A 20,065-nucleotide genomic window follows, 5' to 3' on the forward strand; every position below is an offset into this window, starting at 1 on the left:
GCCACTTCTCTTTTAGCACAAGATCTTGTGCCATATTTGCACGATGTTGTTCAACATTTTGAATGATGGCGAGCATCATGTAGATAACGTAACGATGTTATTTCATATTTTGCGGTAATAAGGATTGATTAAACTCATGATTTCGTAGAATGGACGATCTAGTCCAATTACTTAGTTTAAAAAGATAATCCTATAAATGAAACTTTTTGGGAAGTTATCTCGTAATTTGTGCAATTTATTTTTTGAGCAGTAATTATAGACGCCTGTTGTGTATTTATGCTTTACATAAATTAGAAACTAACTCTTATATTCGGCATTCTTCATGATGAAAAATATTTTCATGTCTTATTTTATTAAAAAATAGTTAATTAATTGTCATGAAATCTTCATTAAAAGGTTTTTCAGACTTCAGTAATTATGAGGAAAACCGGAAACACTTAATAGGTAATGTGTCTGTTCATCTGTAAGACGGACGCACAGATAAATATTTTTTTTGTTTATTATATGTTATAATGAAAATTGCCACCCACAGAAGGCAATAGCTGTGTTGCAATCGAGCAATCGGTTCGTTTGTAAACTGATGCAGTCGGTTCGAGTCTAAAACACTATCGTACTAGGATATTCCGGATGCTTGGATAAAGGATCGAAATTTGTTTTTTCTGAAAGGTAAAATTTGCCTTTTTTTTTTTTTTTTTTTTTTTTACCAGTCAGCATATTTGAATTACTGTTTTGCCTAAATGCTGCATGCTAGTTTGTTCGTAACATTTCTTGTTTTATAATGTCTGTGTAAAAACACAAGGAAAAGTAGAACAGATCCAATTTATCCTCATATGAAGCACAATAAATATTTCTTGTCATCTTAATTTTTTAATCCACTTAGTATCTTGCAGAAAGATCGCAAATTTCAAGTTAATTGTAAGAAAACACGCAGTAAGTATTAAGTGATATGTACAATTTACGTTCATCGTGTAACTGTGGATTCATATGAATTAACTCTTCTATGAGTTTCTGCTTTTATTTTAACAAGTAAATATTCCCAATGGAAGAATGTTCAAACAAAATTCCTTATAAAAGCAAACAAACCACAATTTTATTAGAAATTACAACATGACTTTGCAACAAATATTACTTTCATTAACTTTAGTAAATAAAAAAATTATCATTACAATAAGCAAGGCAGAAATCCCTGAGTTACTCTTGTGGATTATTCTATGATACATTTTTTTTTCTTAATTCTAGAAGTCCACTTACCAAACATTTGCTTTAATAAATATATTTACAATGCAATATCATAAATAATAAATATCCTTACTAATCGAATCTACGAACTCAGTGGTATTTGTGAACATGGTATTCTCATAGAATCCATTTTAATATAAAATGCATCCTGGTTTAGTAGTTTTGTGATTTAGGAATTTTTTGATGGTTTGTATAAGATTGCTAAATTGAAGTTCGATTATATTTATATTTATGTGGTTTTTCGAATATTAGCTGTAAATTTCTGTCATAAAAGTCTTTTTAAAATGATTTTGCCTAATAAGAAGAACAAGTGATACATTAGTTGGATGATATCAATATCTTAATTATTAATCTAAAAACGATCATACAACCACGGACGGAAGAAAAATGTTGCATTTTAAGAAAATGTTATTTTATCGACAATTTTTAATGAATTTTAATAAAAGATATCATGAGTTGTTAGTGTAATATATTACTATAAATTATTTTCATCCGAATATTATGAATGCTTTGGAGTAGATAATTTCAGGTATAGTTTGTTTCCCTTAAATTTTTTTTATCTCAAAAATCAATATTCGGAATAATTATAGTAAAAATCGATTGCAATCTTTAAAAGTTTTGCTATTTATCAATTGTTGTCTGAAATCGAAATATTCTTTCTTTTTTGCAATTACTACAGATAATAAAAATTTAAAAGACAAAAGCAAAATTTGATATTTTAAAGCCTAATTTTAGAAAAAAAAATTCATTTGTAAGATAAATTCAAGCAGATGTTTTAGCAAGATTATTTAAAATAATATTTGGTATAGGCAGATTAAAATGCTTATGATATCTGTATGTTATTATTGCAACAGTTATAACCATTGTATCAAAATATTCTTCAAAATTTACTGTTATTATTTAGATTAGTTAGTAAACACATGCGTTCCATGACATATCTAGACATATTTAACCCTTTGTACCAGGGTATCCTTGTCGGACAACAGCTGGTGAAGGTCCAACTGCTGGAGCGACTGGAACCGGATTGTATGCTCCTGGAGGTGCGGGTTCTGCTGAAAGTTGGACATCTGCGGGCCCAGGGCCGCCCAGACCCACTCCAGGTTCATTGGTCTTGACTTGGGCTTTGAAACCACCAGCACCAGCCACATACTCCACGGTACGGTAAATTCCATTGGTATGCATGTAGCCATAGCTGCCAGTGACAGTTCCTGATACATCTCCTGATTCTCGGCGGAAGTGAACATTGCCAAGCTCATCCGTTACTTGGTAGTTGAAGGCATACGGTTTTGGTGGATACTGAAAGTAAAAGAAGATAAATGAAGATTTTTAAATATTCAAAAGAAACGAAATTCGTGAATTTCAAAATAGCCATCATAGTACATGTCATAGCTTGATGTGATAGCGAGTGAACCTTATTTTGGGGCAAGGAAATAAAGGATATTGAGCGTACTGAGTTGCTCTTTATTACCAAAATTTTGTATTCACATCAGATTGCTGAATTTCAACTTTCTGTAATATATGTGCCATTTGAATGCAAATTGTTGCATCTTGTACTTTGAATTTTCGATTAAAATTCCAAGGACTGATTTGTTTTAGCACTGTTCTTTTTGCAAAATACTACTTTCTGTAATATATATGTTCTCCGAAAATAAGAAAATTTAATTTTTTTTGTATATTAAACACTATAACAAATTAATTTGTTATTCGTTGTGCGAAAAAGATATGCGCCATTTCTGCTAATATATTTAAAAATTAATTCATATTAAAAATATCTTAGGCTATTTTATCTTATTTTTTTTATTCTGAATAGTATATTAATGATCCCTTTAAATAAAAACTCCGTTAAAAAGTTAAATAAATCAGAGCTGATTTTAACATAATTAATAATGAAAAATAATGAAATTAATAACAATGAAACGATAATTAATAACGAAACAGAATATTCTTTAGTAAACATGTTAACAAATGTTTTGATAACTATGCAAATTTTCTGAAAATGAAATTTTTTTTTTATTTCTGATTGCTGAACACAAATGTTTCTTAATCATGTGTATTTTTTGCATTATTAACCAGCATCATACTTTGATTATAAGTTTTTAAACAGAAATTTTCTTAAGCGAATAATGATACTCTAACTTGTTCTGAATTTTTGCTATGATTGTTATCTAATTATTAAGCTTCTTAGATGTCACTTAATTCTAATTTTCATTGAAATTTGCTTACTGAGGACTTTTAGATTATGGAAATTTCACCATTTTTCTCATCTCAAATTGCTTTGATTTTAAAAGTATTATTAAAAGATTTTCTTTAGAATTATAATTTTAGATAGAATTATAATTTTATTTCTACTATGTGGGATATATAAAAAGTTTTATATCAGCCAAATAATACAGAGAGAACTGTTAACGATATAAGACTAAGTTAAAATTCTTCTTTGAAATGATGCCATTAAAAAAATTGGAAAGATGATTCACGTCGCAATACCAAAACTTTTTTTTGAAAATGTATATAAAAAATGGAATTTTAGTGCGTGTACAGAGGAAAAGAAATGATGATGTAAATTATGAATTTTTGATAACGTTCAATCTGTATTTTTTCGCTGTTTTTGGCTTCGCAACAATGAAAATTGACAACATTTGAGGAAAATTTACGACTGAGATTTGCAAAAGCGTTAAGAGTTGTTTGTCATTTAAAGACAGGAAAGTTTTGAAATTATGGTCCGAAAATTCTTAAACACTGATTCAAGTTATAAAAGTGTTTTAAAATTCATAATTTTAGAATATTTCTATCAGCGCCTCACTTGTTCATGATTCGTTTTTGATATTTTTCACTTGTTCATTTTCGATATTCTATTTTGATATTTTTCATAAAATATTATTTCTTACTTTCTAGTAGGCTATAAGAGCTTGCTTTAAAAATCTTTATATTCATTAATTAATCTAAAAACGCAATCCTAAATAACTGAATAATAAGAAATAACTGAATTTAAAATATGTAGATTTTTAGAAATATCTTATTAATATTTGATTTTTGCTAATAATGTATAATATTTTTCTCGTTGTAAAGTATTTTTCATCTTTTCACTAAATGGTCGCAATCTGTATAATTCAAAATATGTTAAATTAAATTTCTTTGATTCGCTCCATTAATTTTGACTCCATTTGTGATTTTCATAAATTTATTTAAATGCATATCTAAGATGTAGAATATTTTTTAATTCCAAAATAAATTTGAAACTATTCTTTTTCATCTGAATTCATTATTCAAGTGATTTGGAAAAACGTAAGAAGTCTTGATATACAAAATTCGTCTTTTTTCGTTTTTAATTATTTCCTTTTTAACCTTACAATAATCTAAATATGCCATAAAAAACTTTGATAAGACGTGTTAAGCATCAAAAATGCCCTTTTCTCTGTATGTTAGTTTTTAATTTTGATTTTAATTTTGGTGATTATTTTTTGAAAACAATCTTATAATTGGAGTAAAGAAAATGACAATATTCTTCGGAAAATAATAAAGTACATAAAATAATAATAATAAAAAAAAAAGACTTACATTTTGCGCCCCATATTCTCCTATATTATTTGAAGGTCCACTTGGGGCACCTAAACATTGCACTGAGTATACGAAAGCACTTAGAAGAATAATTGTCTGAAAATAAAGGAAAAAAAAAAAAGGTTTTTTTCATACTCTTTTTGTTATTTTAATGACGGAACTAATGCAAAGTTTTTAAAGTAAAAATTCTATAAAGTAAAATTTCATAGAAGTTAAGTTCTATGAGAAACAAAGAAAAAATGCTTAAGGGAACTTTAAATATCTTAATTACTTTATATAGTTTCCTTATAAGTATTGTATACTGTACTCGGTCATTCAATAATTTTTGTTTGTTTGAAAACTGTAAATTAAGTGATATGTAGTAGTTAATTTCATTAAAAAAATTGTACGGCAAATTTCCCTTTCATCTCGTAAGTCTTACTTTTACATGAACTAGAAGCTGTGGTAGACGGAGTGCTATCGTGTTAACAACATATTGGACATGAATGTTATCGATAAATTAATGAAGATTGTAATAGAAAATCTCATGCACATTGTTAGAATATTTCAGAATTAAAAAAATTCTGCTAAACATAAACAGCAAAAAGTAAAGTAAGTATGATTAAATGAACAACAAAATGAATAAATTTGTACAAAAGATGTTTGATGTATTGAAAATATTCTAGAATTATTACATAAAAACATTAATCATTCTCAAGAATGATAAAATTCAATCCCAAAAATGCTGACATTCGCATTTTTGCTGGAATGCAATATTAAATGAAACAAAAAATAATACTGAAAGAAAATATTAGCAATAATTTACAATTGAAATGAGAATATTACGTATCAACAGACCTCAATTCATTAATATAACATAAAATACATAAAAAGAGTAAGTCCAGTAATGGTAATAGCTTGTAGCAGCCATTACTCCTAATCTCCAGCCTTTTGAGAGGCATCGTAACAACTAAGTAACACAACTAACTAAATCGTTTATATTAGCCTGATAAATTGCAATAGTATAATTCAGAACACATTAAAGAGTATTGCTTACAACATCCACAAAAATTGCATAAAAAAATAAGAAAACACTAGAATATAATTTTAGAAAAAAAGTTGTCATAACTTTAAATAGCTGAATAAGATCCGAATAAAATGTGTACTGCAATAATCTTAAAAATCATTCAATAGCAATGTCTGAAATAACTGTATAAAAGGATGGCAATGGTATTTATTTTAATCATTACTGGCTGAAAAAAAATTCTTCAATTCTTGTCTCATTTCGTTCAATCTTACGTTTTGAGTTTGAGGAACGTTGAATGATTTTTAGCAATTTTATCTTAAAACGAAACCCATTTTGTAAGAATTGATAAGTATTTTTTGTTAAAATTATTGACTTCTGATTCACTGAATTTGGCCAGAACTGCTTTCTGTTTTGCTCAAAAATTGAATTTAAGGAGACGGGACCAGTTTTCTTAACTTAAATGCAATGAAATTTATATAAATAGGTTTTTAAGTCGTTTACAGTGCCAATGTTTGAGTTGTTGTCGTTTAAGTTAAAATCGTTTTATGTTTCTGACTTTAAGATTTGTTCTCTTTTAATATTGGTTAGACTAATTGTTTCCATGTGCAATTATTATCACCAACAAAGCTTATGCCTTTTTGCCTTTTCCATATTTAAAAAGCATGCCTTTTCCACTTTTAAAGCATTTGTTTACTTTAATAGCTTTAAATTGGTTAAAATTTTTATAGATTCAAAAATAAATAGCCCTTTTAATAAAAAAAGGCGCATAATATTTTGAATATAACAATTGTGTATTAAAACTTTAAAATGAAAAGTACAATTCTTATCTAAAGTGTTCAAATATTTTTTTCAAAGTGAGATATTTAAAAATTTTTTTTTTTTTTGTTGAATACTTTATGCAAGCAATGTAATCCCTCTTATAGTGATTTAAAGAACTTTAAAATTTATTTAATTATATTCATAGAATATAGAAGGTACATATATATTTAATTAACGCTCATAATTCAAAAATTTGATTTAGAAATTAACAATAATAAATATGAATTATTGACTAAATTTTAATGTTATGTTAATATAAAACGCAAGAGATCAGCGGAAAAAAATCGAAATCCAAGCATTTTTGAATTAGTTAACAATATAACATTATTCACTGAATTATAAACAAGCTTCCTACAGATGCACTTTTTTTTATAAAAAAATTATTACAATTATAAAAAACTTACTGCACTTATATCCGCCAACATGTTGAAGTGTTGTTTGCGAGTTAATCCGTTAATGAGCGAGAACGTTAACTAAACCTCTTATATACTCACTTTCATGCCAGTCCTTCACCTAAGTACCTTTGTTAGCCCATAGTGTGTCAAAAACAGCAAAAAATATAACAAAATGTAACTTTCTAACACTATCTCTATTCGATCAAGTTAAACATAGATCTGAAAAAGATATTGTAATTTTGTTCGAAAAATAATAAATTAAGATATAACCTCGTTGCCATCAATGAGCTTTATACTATTTAACAATAATAAAAAAATAAAAGACCTTAAAACAATAGTTCTGCTTTCAACAACATTTTTCATCTGCCGCTTGAGTAATCGATTTCTAGAGAAATGAATCTTTTGTACCTATTGATTTAGAAAATCTATTGTTGACGGACCGATAGCAGCAAGTCGAGAACCAGAAAAACATAAAAACTAATACAAAAACCGGGAAGCTGCGCAGACGCTTGGGAAATTAGATTGTGAGAAAAAGAAAGGTAGCAGCAACAACAACACTTCTGAGTGTATTTGGTCTTCCGGAAAATTTCTTTTGTGCGTCAGAACTTGTTTTCTAATGAAACAGTGGGAAGTTGTGAATACTGCGCATTCCAGTGGGAGGGATTATTTTTTAAACATTTATTAAATCCTTAATTTATTAATCCTTAAAAAAACTTGATGTGTCTTTTCTTTTACCTTACATATAAATATAACGATGCAACTTGAAAATGAATCCAAATGTCATACAATCAAAACTTTCTCCATTTACGCTCTTTAAACGTATATTTAAAGCATTCATAATAATCTTTTCTAATTAATAATGGTGTAATATAGTAATAATTTTTTTTTTTTACATTTTAAATTTAAACAAACAGGAATGGTTTCCATGAAACTTTCTTGTATAATCTGTAATAAATGTGTTATCTTCCCATATTCCTCTTTGAATTGTGTACCTTGAACAAGGTTTTAAAAGCTTCTAGTGTTCATTGGTTTATTTTCAAAGCCGTTTATAAAATACAATACGTCAAAATACATTTTTTTTTTGCAAACGTTATCGTTTCTATATAGTTAATCGTAATTTTAAAAATGAAATAAAAATGTACAAATCAAGCCTAAAATATTACCGATTTTTCAATCTACCGAAGCGATGTTTCAAGAAGAAATTTGAATCTCCTATGCATTGATTTTTAATTTATAAAAAGTTCTAACATTCAGCATGTCTCCGTGAAAAACTTAGAGGTATGAGAAACTTAAATCTATTTATTCCATATATAATTTTTTAGAAACATTTGGTATAATTTACTCCCTGAATAGTAGATAAATTTTTATAGCATTTAATTAATTTGAGAATTCATAAAAATGTGTTTGAAGATTTATTCGGATATTAATATTTACTGATAGAAAAATGCTATGCCAGATTTCAAGATTTTTAACTCTTTGTGTATATTCAAGTTTAAGTAATTCTGAAAATCAAAATAATAATAATTTCTAAGGAACAAATCTTTAATAAATCGTTCTTAACCCCACTTCTTAACACGACACATCCTTTTTTCATTAAAATATATAATATGAAGGCTATAACCTTTTCAAAACTATTTCGATGTTTCTTCGCTTTTTCGTAAAATTTATCACGCGCGCGCGCACACACACACACACACTAAAGTCATAATAAGACATAATTTTAATTATACTATCATTTTTAGATCTCCGAAATCCATCTGTGTGTTTCTATGTGCATGCATATATATATATATATATATATATAAGCATAATAATTCAAACATGGAAAAATTGTCGTATGGTCCTTGCATGTTTATTCATTCAATCAGTCTCTCCAAAATTAGATCATGCTCAGTATCTAAAAGCTGCTATTTTGTAAGATTTGTGGACATATTTTGCATTTTATACTCATTTTGCTGTAATTTTATACTGCTTCTAAAATCTCAATTTTAAGATTACGGAACCGAATCCTGATTTTATTAAAGATATAAGAGGAATACCGGATCTAAAAAATGGTTATTTTGTGTTGTATCGTACATTCTCATACTCAATAGGGGGTGCTGTGTCATATCATTCAATGCCCATTCTCAAAATATCTGTCATGTAGCTTTGAATCGGTCGATAATCTAACAATTCACATCAATCCATCTCATGTTTTATGTTTTTATGCACATTTAATTAACACGATTTGTTTTATGCATGTAAATAAATATGGTTTTTGTAATTGATTTCTTATTTCCTTTTTTTTAATCTGTTGAAGTTCTGAAGTTTTGTGAATATATATGTTCTTGCTGACAGTATAATATAATAATATTTTCATATTTATACACTGAATTTTATCACGATTATACCAGAGCTATTCTACTGCATAGGTTATTTTTATATTTATCTCTTCATCACGATGATATATTTATTACTGTATTTTTTTACGATGACACCATAGTTATCTATTAACTATAGTATCATAGTATCATCATAATGATGACTATATTATTTAACTTGAATGAATAATATTATATATATATATATATATATATATATATATATATATATAATGATATTTTAATCTTTTAATTTAAACCAAATTAATTTCCAAAGCTTTATTTTAATTTTGCCCATAGAAATTTCATTCTCTTATTTCCTGATCCAATTCCACTTTCTGTTTAATTAATTCAACTGAAGATTTATAAAAATTATGCGGCATCAGTTCCCCGTGCTTAGAGAAAGTGATCCCTTCGGTGCCCTTATCCAAGATCAACACGAGTATTGAATTAACACGTGGCCGGAAATCCCATTTTATATAAGACTAGTGATCATTTGTTTTGTCCCTTCCTTACTTCTGCTTTTGTTTCGCACTGTTATGGACGTGTTCTGTCCGCGCCTGCTTGTAAATAAATTGCCTTCCCTGGATGGATTAAAATGAATTTTAAAATGTAAAATGCCTCTTCTATATCTTCAAACTTGCCTTCTGCATTTTAGAATTTTATATATATATGTTTTTATATTAATGTACTTTTATTAGATAGTTGATTAAGTTAATTGAATTTCTATTGAGTTTAAAAAGCAGCGAATTTGATAAAATAAATTAAGATAGAGATTTCATAATTAGATTCATAGAGATAGAGATTTCATAATTTTGTAATTATTAATGTTAAATTTCTAAAAAAAAAAGAAAAATAATAATAAAAAAAATTAATTTTTAGTTCCAAATAACAGTATGCTTTCATACCTCTTCTTATTTTCAATAAAGAATATTATTTTTAAGGATCGAATTTCCTTTTCTAAATGCAAAATTTGAAGAATCTCCTTTCGTGTTCATTAAAATAAGGAACTTATGGAATGAACAAAGAAATAAATTTTTTTTTCTTTCTAGTCTAATTGTTTAATTCCTATTCTGTTTTACAAAATTTTCCAAGTCTGCATTTTCCATAGAGTTTCGTCTTAATTTTAACTATATATATATATTTTTAACTATAATAGTTTTTCTATTTTTGTATATTATATTATAATGAAAATGCGATTTTTCTTGGCTTTATGAATGTTTATATAATCAGAATTAACGAATAAACCTGTTTGAAGTCTATATTTTATTGCATTTTATTAATATAACTACATTTTTTAAAGCTTTATCAGTCTTGCTTTTTATGAAGATTTCATCATCTAATTGCATTTTTTTACATTTTTAAATTCAGTCACTATGTATTTGTAGAAGCATAAAAATAGTAGTTATAAAATGTTTTACAAAATATAGATATAATTTCATTTATTTAACATGGCATTCTGCTGTTTGAAAAATTAACTGTGTAAGAAATTCACGATTTTTATTTTCTACCAGACGATAATTTGCTAGTAACAATTTTCAGTTGACAAAGCGATTTAATCCTCCACAACTGTCACAACTTATTGGAAGAATTCTTTAATGAATGGCATAATATGGTATGCATTGAAAATAGCGATTCATATTTTAAACATATTTCGTTTAAAATATGAATCACAATGCTTAAGAAAAATATTTTGAGCTAACCGAGCTAAACTATTGTTTCATTAATGTATATTTCTATGTAACAGTTCATTTTCTATTCATCTTCTCCAAAATTTACTACAGTTAAATTAATAAACAAAGTTTAAAATATATTTAGTTTTTGTAAATAAAAATTAAACTTTAACGCATTATTTATTAATGACGATGTAGAAAGTTATATTTATTGCTAAATATTACAGCTTACAGCATTAAAAAGAGAGTTTTGATTAGGATTAAAAGGTTAAACAATTCAGATATTTTTAGTTTCAAAATAATTTATACATGTAAAGATAGTTGGATTATTAAAAAGAAAATAATATTAAAAAAATACTTTGTTCTTCAAAAATTGGATTAATTGAAATTATAAAATTTTTCTGCGATATCAGAAATTCTTTCAATGAAATCTTTGCAAAGAAACCCAGAATTTTAGGGAGACATTTGGAAATAAATAAACCAATCAGTTTGAGAGATTTTGCTTTTTTTGTTGATCAAAATATTGAATTAATAAATTAGAGTTCTGTATTGAATCAAAATATACGCTAATGAAGCAATTTAAGCTGTTGCCACTTTAAACAAACAACGAAGCAGAATTAGCCATGCTATTTAAATGCATACTTAAGTACATTCTATTATTTTTAATCAAGAGTAGGGAAGTGAACTGCATTTTAGTACTCAGTAATCATCCCCATGAAAACCACTTCAAGCACTTGGTTGCAAGTTGCCGATCGAAAAGGAAGAATTATCTTGGTTTTCAATTCCATCATAATCCAAGGGGTGCTGAGAATACTGCTCATGAGCATCGGCCTCAAATAGTTTGCTATCACCCGAGGTGAGATGCATAGCATGCACCGCCGGCTTTGAGTGGCTCATATACAAGGACCTTTCCCCTTCATTATCTCCAAGGCTCCGTTGCTTAATATTATCGCCTGTCATCGTTGATATTTCATAATTTCCATTAAAATCCCGGGACAAATGCAGGACTTTAATTGTTGGCTTCGTACTGTAGATGTGCAGAGGTTTTTCGTCTTCATCGTCTTCCATATATGTATGGTATCTAATTGCATTTCTGTAGTTATAAGGCAATTCATATTCTCTGTTAACTACAAGACCTTGTCCTTTCTTCCATACTTGCTCGTAGCCTCTAGGTTTTGGCTTTATATGGAACATCATGCCTGGTGCTCTCATTCCCACATTAAAAGCGCTGTAATCGGGTGCCTGTTCTTTGTCTTCTACCAAGTGCGATGAAAGTGCCTGGAGATCGTCGAAGTCACTGACACCTTTCATGTCAGAATGGGCTGATAAATAGCTCTCTTTTTGGTTTAAATTGCCATTGCTATCCATAACGGAATATTCCACTTTTTGAGGGGGTGTTGAGAGAGTTATTATGTGAGGTTTCTCTTCCTCACTTGTGTCTTCCTCAGTCATCAGGTTTCCATCTCCAGAACTGCTCATCTTGGGTTCATACATTTCCTCAGGGACTGGTTCCGAAATCGCGGCTGGTGTCTCCTCGACTTGAAGAGTGTAATTGATAACCGTCTTTGTGCCAGTGTCCTTTGTAAAATCCATAGATCCTTTTAAGACCCCGGAGCCATCCCCATATTCGTTACGATACAGGACATGACCGACTGGATCCTTGATTTGGTATGTTAAATTGTATGCATGATACAGATCCTGTAAAAGAAGGAAAAGTAATTTAAAAATAATTATTATTTAATATTTTTGCTTTGCTTAAATGTATAATAGTACAATTATGAGTCAAGTTTATTTATTGTAGCTGTTCAGCTTTATTGATGTGATCAGAGAAGTGGAAATTAGAATTGCTGTTTTTGAGATCACTATTAGTCACAATAAAAACACATTTAATAAACATTTGGAATTTTTTTTTTATCGCGGAAACGAATTGATTTAATCATTACAAGCATGATACTATTAAAAGTTATTTTTAGCTTAGATAATGTGGTATTATGTTCCGGAAATAATTGTTATAAATGTTAGCTTAAAAATATGCAAAATAGTGAAAGTTTTAAGAAATGGGAAAATAATTACTAAATAAAAATATTTTCAAAAATATCATGTTACGATTAATTGATTAACTGCGGTTATTATTAATGGCTATTATTAATAAGAATCAATTAATTGTCTTGACCCAATACGCACACACATAAATACGTAAAAGCACACACACACACACACACACACACACACACACACATGCAAAAAGAGATAGGCAATCGAAATTATTTTTCAAAATTAAGGAATAAAGTGTAATAGGAAATAGTTTCTTTCAGAGAAGGTGATAAAATGTTTTGTAAATTTAAATAAGCAACATAAAATGTTTTCTCCTGGTTTCATTTGATTTATTAGATCGATCATCCGTTTTGAACGAATATGAGGTTAAATTAATGAAGATCTTCGTATTGGGGTGAAAACATACTTAGGTGTAGCCTTCTGAACCAACATCATCTGTCTGAGCTTTTATATTTGGTTCAAAGGCCTGATATTTGATATAAAGCAGGACTAAACTGCACTATTCTCACATGTTTGAGAAATCGCTCTTGAACCTATACTCGTATAATTTATCAATTTAAGGAAATTTCTGTCCTGAAAGACTAAATGCCAAACAAAATTAATTTAAATATAATGTAATGATAGAATTGCTGGCTTTAAAATTGGAGAAAGGGATTCAAATTTCTGTTGTGTGAATCATTTAATTCTCCTGTTTTTTTAAACTATTACGAACACATGAATCTAAATTTATATAGTCATATTTGAGTATCGAATTGTATTTAAAAATATTACTCTCTAAAATTATCAACTCAGATAAAAATAAATTTTTGCTTTTAAATTAGCGTGTGATTTGCTGAAGAAATCTGACATTTCTTTTCTTTTCTTTCTTTTTTTGTCAATTGAGAATATCTGAAAATGCTATTCATGAATGACCTTGTATCTGTTTTGCCAACTACTTAGAATTAGATAATAATGTCGGACGAGAGGAAATTTGGCGAGTAAGAAAGGCTATTTCATATAGGTACAAAGGCTGGCTAGTTATCCACAATTAATGTGCAAACTAATTTTTAGAATTATTTGTTTATGCATAGGGTGACAATAAGATAAGTTTTCATAAATGAAAAAAAAAAAAAAAAACGAAAGAAAGAATTAAAAAAGTTTATAAAAACCAATGTTTTTTAATTTTTTGTTAATCTACATGGATATTTATAATTAAAATAAAGTGTTTAGAGTTGAATTACAAAGAAAATATAAGATAGAAAGCAACTTCCTTTCATTATATAAGTACTTCATGTCTAACTTCGGGCCATTGGTGGAATTTTGACTTTAACTACAGTCATTGGTTATATATTATATAGTCAATAGTCAGTGACGATTTTTTTGAGTGATTAATTATTAATTACAAGAAACGTGACATTTCTGCTTATTAAAGATGACTTTGAAAGCGATTAATCACTGTGATTAATATGCCATTACATACTATTTACATCATTGGGAAAAGATTCATAGAGATAAAAATAAACATTTTCGTCACAAGGGACAAGAGTCGCATTATAGATTAAATTGTAGTAGCAACTATAAAGAATTTACCCTGTCCTGATTTTACATACGAGGTGAGTTGAATGACTGACTTGCTGCAATAATTTTGCGATAAAATTTGGCACTGTTGTCGATGCATATAAGATCCCATTACGAACAGCCACGACTCATCCCCATGTATGTCCCTGATTGGATAAATACGAGCAGTGATATTTAGAGCACAGGTATTTTAAATTACTTCAAACAAAGATTCCAAAATCCAATGATACTCAATTCAAGTTAATATTTCACACACATTTCATATTTATTTCATTGACAGCTTCGGATTATTAAATCGTAATAAATATTACTGACTATTTTGAAATCAAATTTTGATGCCGGCATTTACTACATTAATGCTATTTTGGCAGATATGAAAAAGAAGAACCATCATAATTCATTTTTACCTTTTGAAGTGGGGTACCTGCTAAATTAAAATCTCTTTATCTTAATTTGTTACTATTTAGATCAGATACAAATTATTTAAAGAAATCATATGATAATCTTGGAAGTCATGTAAATTATTTGAAGCTTGATGGCAGGTGTACATGTTTTACTATTTTCTTTATTCATGATATGTTGTTTAAATTACTATTATCACATAAAGCAGTTATATGCTTTTAAAGGCTGCATTTTATGTTTCTCTATGTAAAAGAATTAAGGAAATCATATTGTTCTGTAGTTTCGTTTAGGAATATATTTCTGTTGGGAATATTTTATTAATTTGAAATAAGTACACTATAGAGATTAACTTCATTTACATATTCCATTTATCAAAAACACGCAAGAAACACACTCTAATAGCAAATTAAAAGACACATATAGAAGGAAAAAAAAAGAATGAAGAATTACAAAGTTCTTACCTTATATAAATAAAAATACAAAAACATTTTAAAATATTAAACTTGCATATTAAAATTGCAAGCATGCATCAACGTATTAAATCATTTGAATTCCCGGATGTCATATAAATTAATAAGAATAATTTTAAAAAATATATTTATAGTATATCTGTAATCTGTTTTATTTATTTATTTTTGATTCCGTAATTTTTTGCTTTGTATCTTTTTAATCTATTTATTCGTTTGTACTATTGATTTTCCCACAAGAAGTTTTTCTAAATCACAAAATTTATAATAAAAAATAATTTTACCCTTCGTAATTGCAAAAGAGAATCCAGTTGCGATGGAATGTTTTTTACGGCATCCAATGACTCTGTCTTTTGAGTTTCCGATTCCTTTTGCAGTGTTTCTTTTGGGGTCTTGTAGCTGGCAAGAATGACCTGAAGATAATTTGGAACGTCAAGGTTTTTCTTGGAGCTCATTGAAAGAGCCGATGCAGTCATGAACATTAGAACACACGCTACCTATAAAATAGAATATAATATTTTAAAATTAAGTTACGGAAGATGAGAATGACCATTTTTCGTCTGTTTTGAAAAAAAAATGTCTGATGTTGTTGTGAAAGGAAAGTTCTTTGTAGTAGATTTATACTTCCAATTATCATATTTCATCTTAGTATATTGAACCATCATATAATCATTCGATACAAAAATCATATGGAGTTAGTTAGAATCTCAAATTTCTTACGGATGTTTCAACTGAATCAGAAAAGCGATACGTTAACTAGACATCTTAAAATTTTAGCAGCATAACGCACTTCCGTTTTTAGAGCTTATGTGGTTCCTACCCAGTTTGTTATCGTTGTAGATGGACTTTATAAAAGAAAAAAAATATTACATTGACAATAACGTTAAAAAAAGAAATTTCAACAATGTTTTGACTACATGAATACTGAACGAATGGAGATAATGAAGTATTTGGTAAAATAAAAAAAAGCATAAATATTATCTTGACAGCAATGAAGGAAAGGAAATATTCACAATGTTTTGAGCACTCTTTAACTAAACAGAATGTCATATTTTATACGGAAATGAGAAAATACAACTATGGAGATTTAACTTATAGAAGTAGAGAACATATGAACACTCTGTGAAGTATATGCATACTGTAGAGTCCAGTGAAAACTCAGCCAGCTAGATTTTGTTACTTTGATTTAGTCATTTAAAGAATGAGGCAAAGCGAAAAGGGTTATATTTTCATTTCAAAACCATTAATATTATGATGTTCTTTTTAACAGTATTATCTGCCTAATTTAAACTTATAAGGGCATATTCATCTTTACTACTAATAAAGATGAATGCGTGTTTTTATGCATATGTATGGAAATGATAGCACTCTATAAGCCAGACTGTTTGGCCCTAGAGATAGTAAATTTGGCACATGTATGCTTTGGAGAATGTGATAAAGCAAGAAAGTAGGTCTGACTGAAATTTTAACAAATGGAAATACTATTATACAAATCATACTATAAATATTTTTAATAATTTATTAAAATTGGGGGACATAAACAATTAAGTACATTATATCACCGAAAAAGATGAGATGTTGCCGTAATTGTTTTTAAATTTTAAAGTAATATAATTGGTAATTATCTCTGAGATAATATTTTCAGAACTTATTACTAAAAATTTCAAAATTTCGTTTCTTTTTTTTGATTAATTAAAATTAATTCAATTATTGAAAAATTACTTAGAGGTGCACATTTCTATTCTCCAAAATATATTTGTGTCAAATTTTATAATATTAATTTTAATAGTTTGGTCTCATGCTTTAAGAAAGAAAGATGAGAAACACATTTACGCTATTAGTATTAATCGATACAATTGTATAATGAACATTAAATATAGATGGTTCTTTCATCTAAAATGCATTATAATGATATATTACAGATTTTTTTAAAAAATTTTAAAGTCATCTCGAAAATTTTTAAAGACATTTTGCTAGACACACTATGGAAATGTTTGACATATTAGTAGTTTAAATCATTAAAAAAAGGATTTATATAAGAAATTCAAAGTTGTGTATGTGATAATATTAAAAAACATATATAATCAATATGCATTCCATTGGTCTTTTTAAGACCAGAATAAATCCTAAAATTTTTGCGGAGTCCTCTAAAATGACCATATATATTAAATAATTCGATTTATCAGTCATAGAATTTTAAATGTTGAATTGTCAATAGGATTTAAATATTTTTAAACATTTTAGCTGTATTTTCTCTTTATAACTTCTATTATTATCTTTACAACTTCTATATATATTACTTAATTTTTGTAAGTAGTTTAATTAATCTGCTTGAAGTGCATTGATCAGTATGTCAGTAAGTGCATCAGGGTATAATAGTTCAAAAATGATTTATCTGTAATTATTTAGGCTTAATTTCAATTCTCCATTCTGGCATAACATTTTTTTGGGTGAGGGATATGAAGATTGTTATAATTTAAAAAATTGTGATGGAGCGCTGTTTTTATATTTGTCCTGGGCGCCATTTTATGTAGGTATGCCTCTGAAAATATGCAATTGACCAATGATGGTTCTTTACATTTTAATAAAAATGCCCTCATTTTAATTACCAATGATTGAGTACTTTTGCTTCCATTTTACCTGCTTCATTTTAAAATACATTTTCTTAAGTATTCCCATCTCTTTATTTTCTTAAATGGCTAGAACGGTCTTCCCAAAACTTTCTCACATTCTCTCTGAAAATATTGTTATCCCCCCCCCTTGAACATCAAATTACGGAACTTGGGAAATTCTATGGATATCACGAATGCTTGGATTTTAATTTTCTGAATTCCACGCATATTAGAGTTGTGTGTTTCGTACCTTAGTAAAGAAAATCGAACATGAATTTTAGTTTTTTTTCTCTCTTTTCTCATAGTTTTGGCGAACAATAGATACGAAATATTCTATCTTTACCATTTTTGTAAGTACAAGGCATGCTTTAAATAAATTTTTTAAAATTTGGTTTAACTTCAAAGTTAAAATATGATAAAAAAATTTTTCATTGTTCCTGAGTGTTGTTTTAAACATTTCTGCTCTTTCGCGTGATACAATTGGATTATAATGATATAGACTGAAATTTAAGGAAATGCATAAGACAATAAAAAGAGTGGTGCAAGGTTTCTAAAATAATACATGTCTATCAGAATTCGAAGTTTAACAATATTTTTCAAGCCATTACACACAGTTACACAAAATATTTAATTGGAAATATCATACAAAATAATTCATAATAAGAGTAACCAACTGGTCACAAAAGGTGTCTAGTTTACACCAATATAAAATTCTACTAATAGAAACTAATTTAAAGCCTAATATGACAAATTGTGTATCATTAGAAAAAAAAACCTTTTTGTTACCAATACTTTACATAGCATTCTTAGTTTACATAATTTTAGCATATTTTTTATGATGTGAAGATAACGTGAGAAAGATTGAAAAAGCGAAAATTTGGGACAGCTCTATTGACTAGCCAATATTTTGATAAGGGACAAAAATTTTTAAATAAAAATTTCAATGATTTGTTTCAGTAGCATTTTAATAAATCTCAGATATTGTTTCAAATTAATATTTTAAAAAGAACTATAGCCTAATTTTAATTGTTGTAGGAAGGTAATATTAAACCCCCTTATAAAGGCTTCGAGATTTTGAATTAATAAATATTTGTTTCTTATGAATTTTTAAAAACGGAAATAGATTAATGAAAATAGCTAAAAAATATCGCCAATCATAAAATTTAAAATTTTTCCATAAAATAATTCTGAATACAAAAATCTCACCTGAAGTAACATCGTCATATTTTTCTTCCTTCGATTTTGATAACTGAATGTGCTTGTGAGATTCCAAGAGAGCTTCTTATAGTAAGAGAGAAACAATTAAAGGAAGAAAAAGCAATTAAAAATTACCGAGAATTCTTTGAAGTCATTGCGATCGAAAAACTATTAAAACCAAAGATTGCATTATTTTTCCTTTAGCTAAGAAAAATAGATTCGATATTCACTAATTAAGACAAATAGTGTAATCTCAGAAGCGCAGGGAATAATGAAATTTCATTGTTTCATAATTCTTTTGCAATCCATTGTGAATTATTCTCTAATTACTCTATGAGGGGGAAAATAATTTTTTTTGCTCTTTGTTTAATATATGAATCATAACTTTCGAAAGAGAAAAATGTTTTTACATAATGCTTCGCTCTAGCTGTGTTGGCATGTGATGCAGCCTTGAAATTCGAGGGTTGCAGATTTGAAATCGGGTTAATCCAAAATTTTCCATTATCAACTGATTAAATATATTTATTTTTGATTTATGATTTGCAAATTATTCAATGGTGATTTTATAACAGTAGTTAAAATTTATACATCAAGGTGAGAAGACCGATAGAAGCAATTGGAAATAATATACGGTGCTTCAACAAGCCGGTGTGTCAAAGCATTTACAATCGACATAAGGAACTTTATGTTTTTTTTTAATATTGCTAATACTATAACATATGCAAGTA

General features: G+C 27.7%; 2 protein-coding genes across 2 annotated transcripts; both read right to left on the reverse strand.

The window, feature by feature from the left end:
• Positions 1 to 2,003: 2,003 nt before the first annotated feature.
• LOC129966703 (cuticle protein 10.9-like) lies at positions 2,004 to 7,151 on the reverse strand. The gene is made up of 3 exons (XM_056081224.1): positions 7,024 to 7,151; positions 4,795 to 4,890; positions 2,004 to 2,535 (listed from the first exon to the last, which is right to left on the reverse strand). Exons 1-3 carry the CDS (start codon positions 7,042 to 7,044, stop codon positions 2,188 to 2,190), a joined length of 465 nt encoding a protein of 154 aa, XP_055937199.1. The 5' UTR covers positions 7,045 to 7,151; the 3' UTR covers positions 2,004 to 2,187.
• Positions 7,152 to 10,623: 3,472 nt separating this feature from the next.
• Positions 10,624 to 19,452, reverse strand: LOC129966628 (uncharacterized). Its single transcript, XM_056081129.1, has 3 exons — positions 19,347 to 19,452; positions 15,813 to 16,025; positions 10,624 to 12,745 (listed from the first exon to the last, which is right to left on the reverse strand). Exons 1-3 carry the CDS (start codon positions 19,362 to 19,364, stop codon positions 11,774 to 11,776), a joined length of 1,203 nt encoding a protein of 400 aa, XP_055937104.1. The 5' UTR covers positions 19,365 to 19,452; the 3' UTR covers positions 10,624 to 11,773.
• Positions 19,453 to 20,065: the final 613 nt, after the last annotated feature.

The sequence above is a fragment of the Argiope bruennichi genome, chromosome 4 (assembly GCF_947563725.1).
Source record: "Argiope bruennichi chromosome 4, qqArgBrue1.1, whole genome shotgun sequence".
Taxonomy (NCBI): domain Eukaryota; kingdom Metazoa; phylum Arthropoda; class Arachnida; order Araneae; family Araneidae; genus Argiope; species Argiope bruennichi.

What these genes read in the sequence shown, in the direction of transcription:
- LOC129966628 (XM_056081129.1), bottom strand. An exon ending in CTCTTTTGCAATTACGAAGG is followed by an intron (nt 12,746 to 15,812) that starts GTAAAATTATTT and finishes CTTCTTTTACAG; the next exon opens with GATCTGTATCATGCATACAA.
- LOC129966703 (XM_056081224.1), bottom strand. Translation starts at nt 7,044, where the DNA reads ATGTTGGCGGATATAAGTGCA. An exon ending in TGTTGGCGGATATAAGTGCA is followed by an intron (nt 4,891 to 7,023) that starts GTAAGTTTTTTA and finishes CTTTATTTTCAG; the next exon opens with ACAATTATTCTTCTAAGTGC. An exon ending in GAGAATATGGGGCGCAAAAT is followed by an intron (nt 2,536 to 4,794) that starts GTAAGTCTTTTT and finishes TTTTACTTTCAG; the next exon opens with TATCCACCAAAACCGTATGC.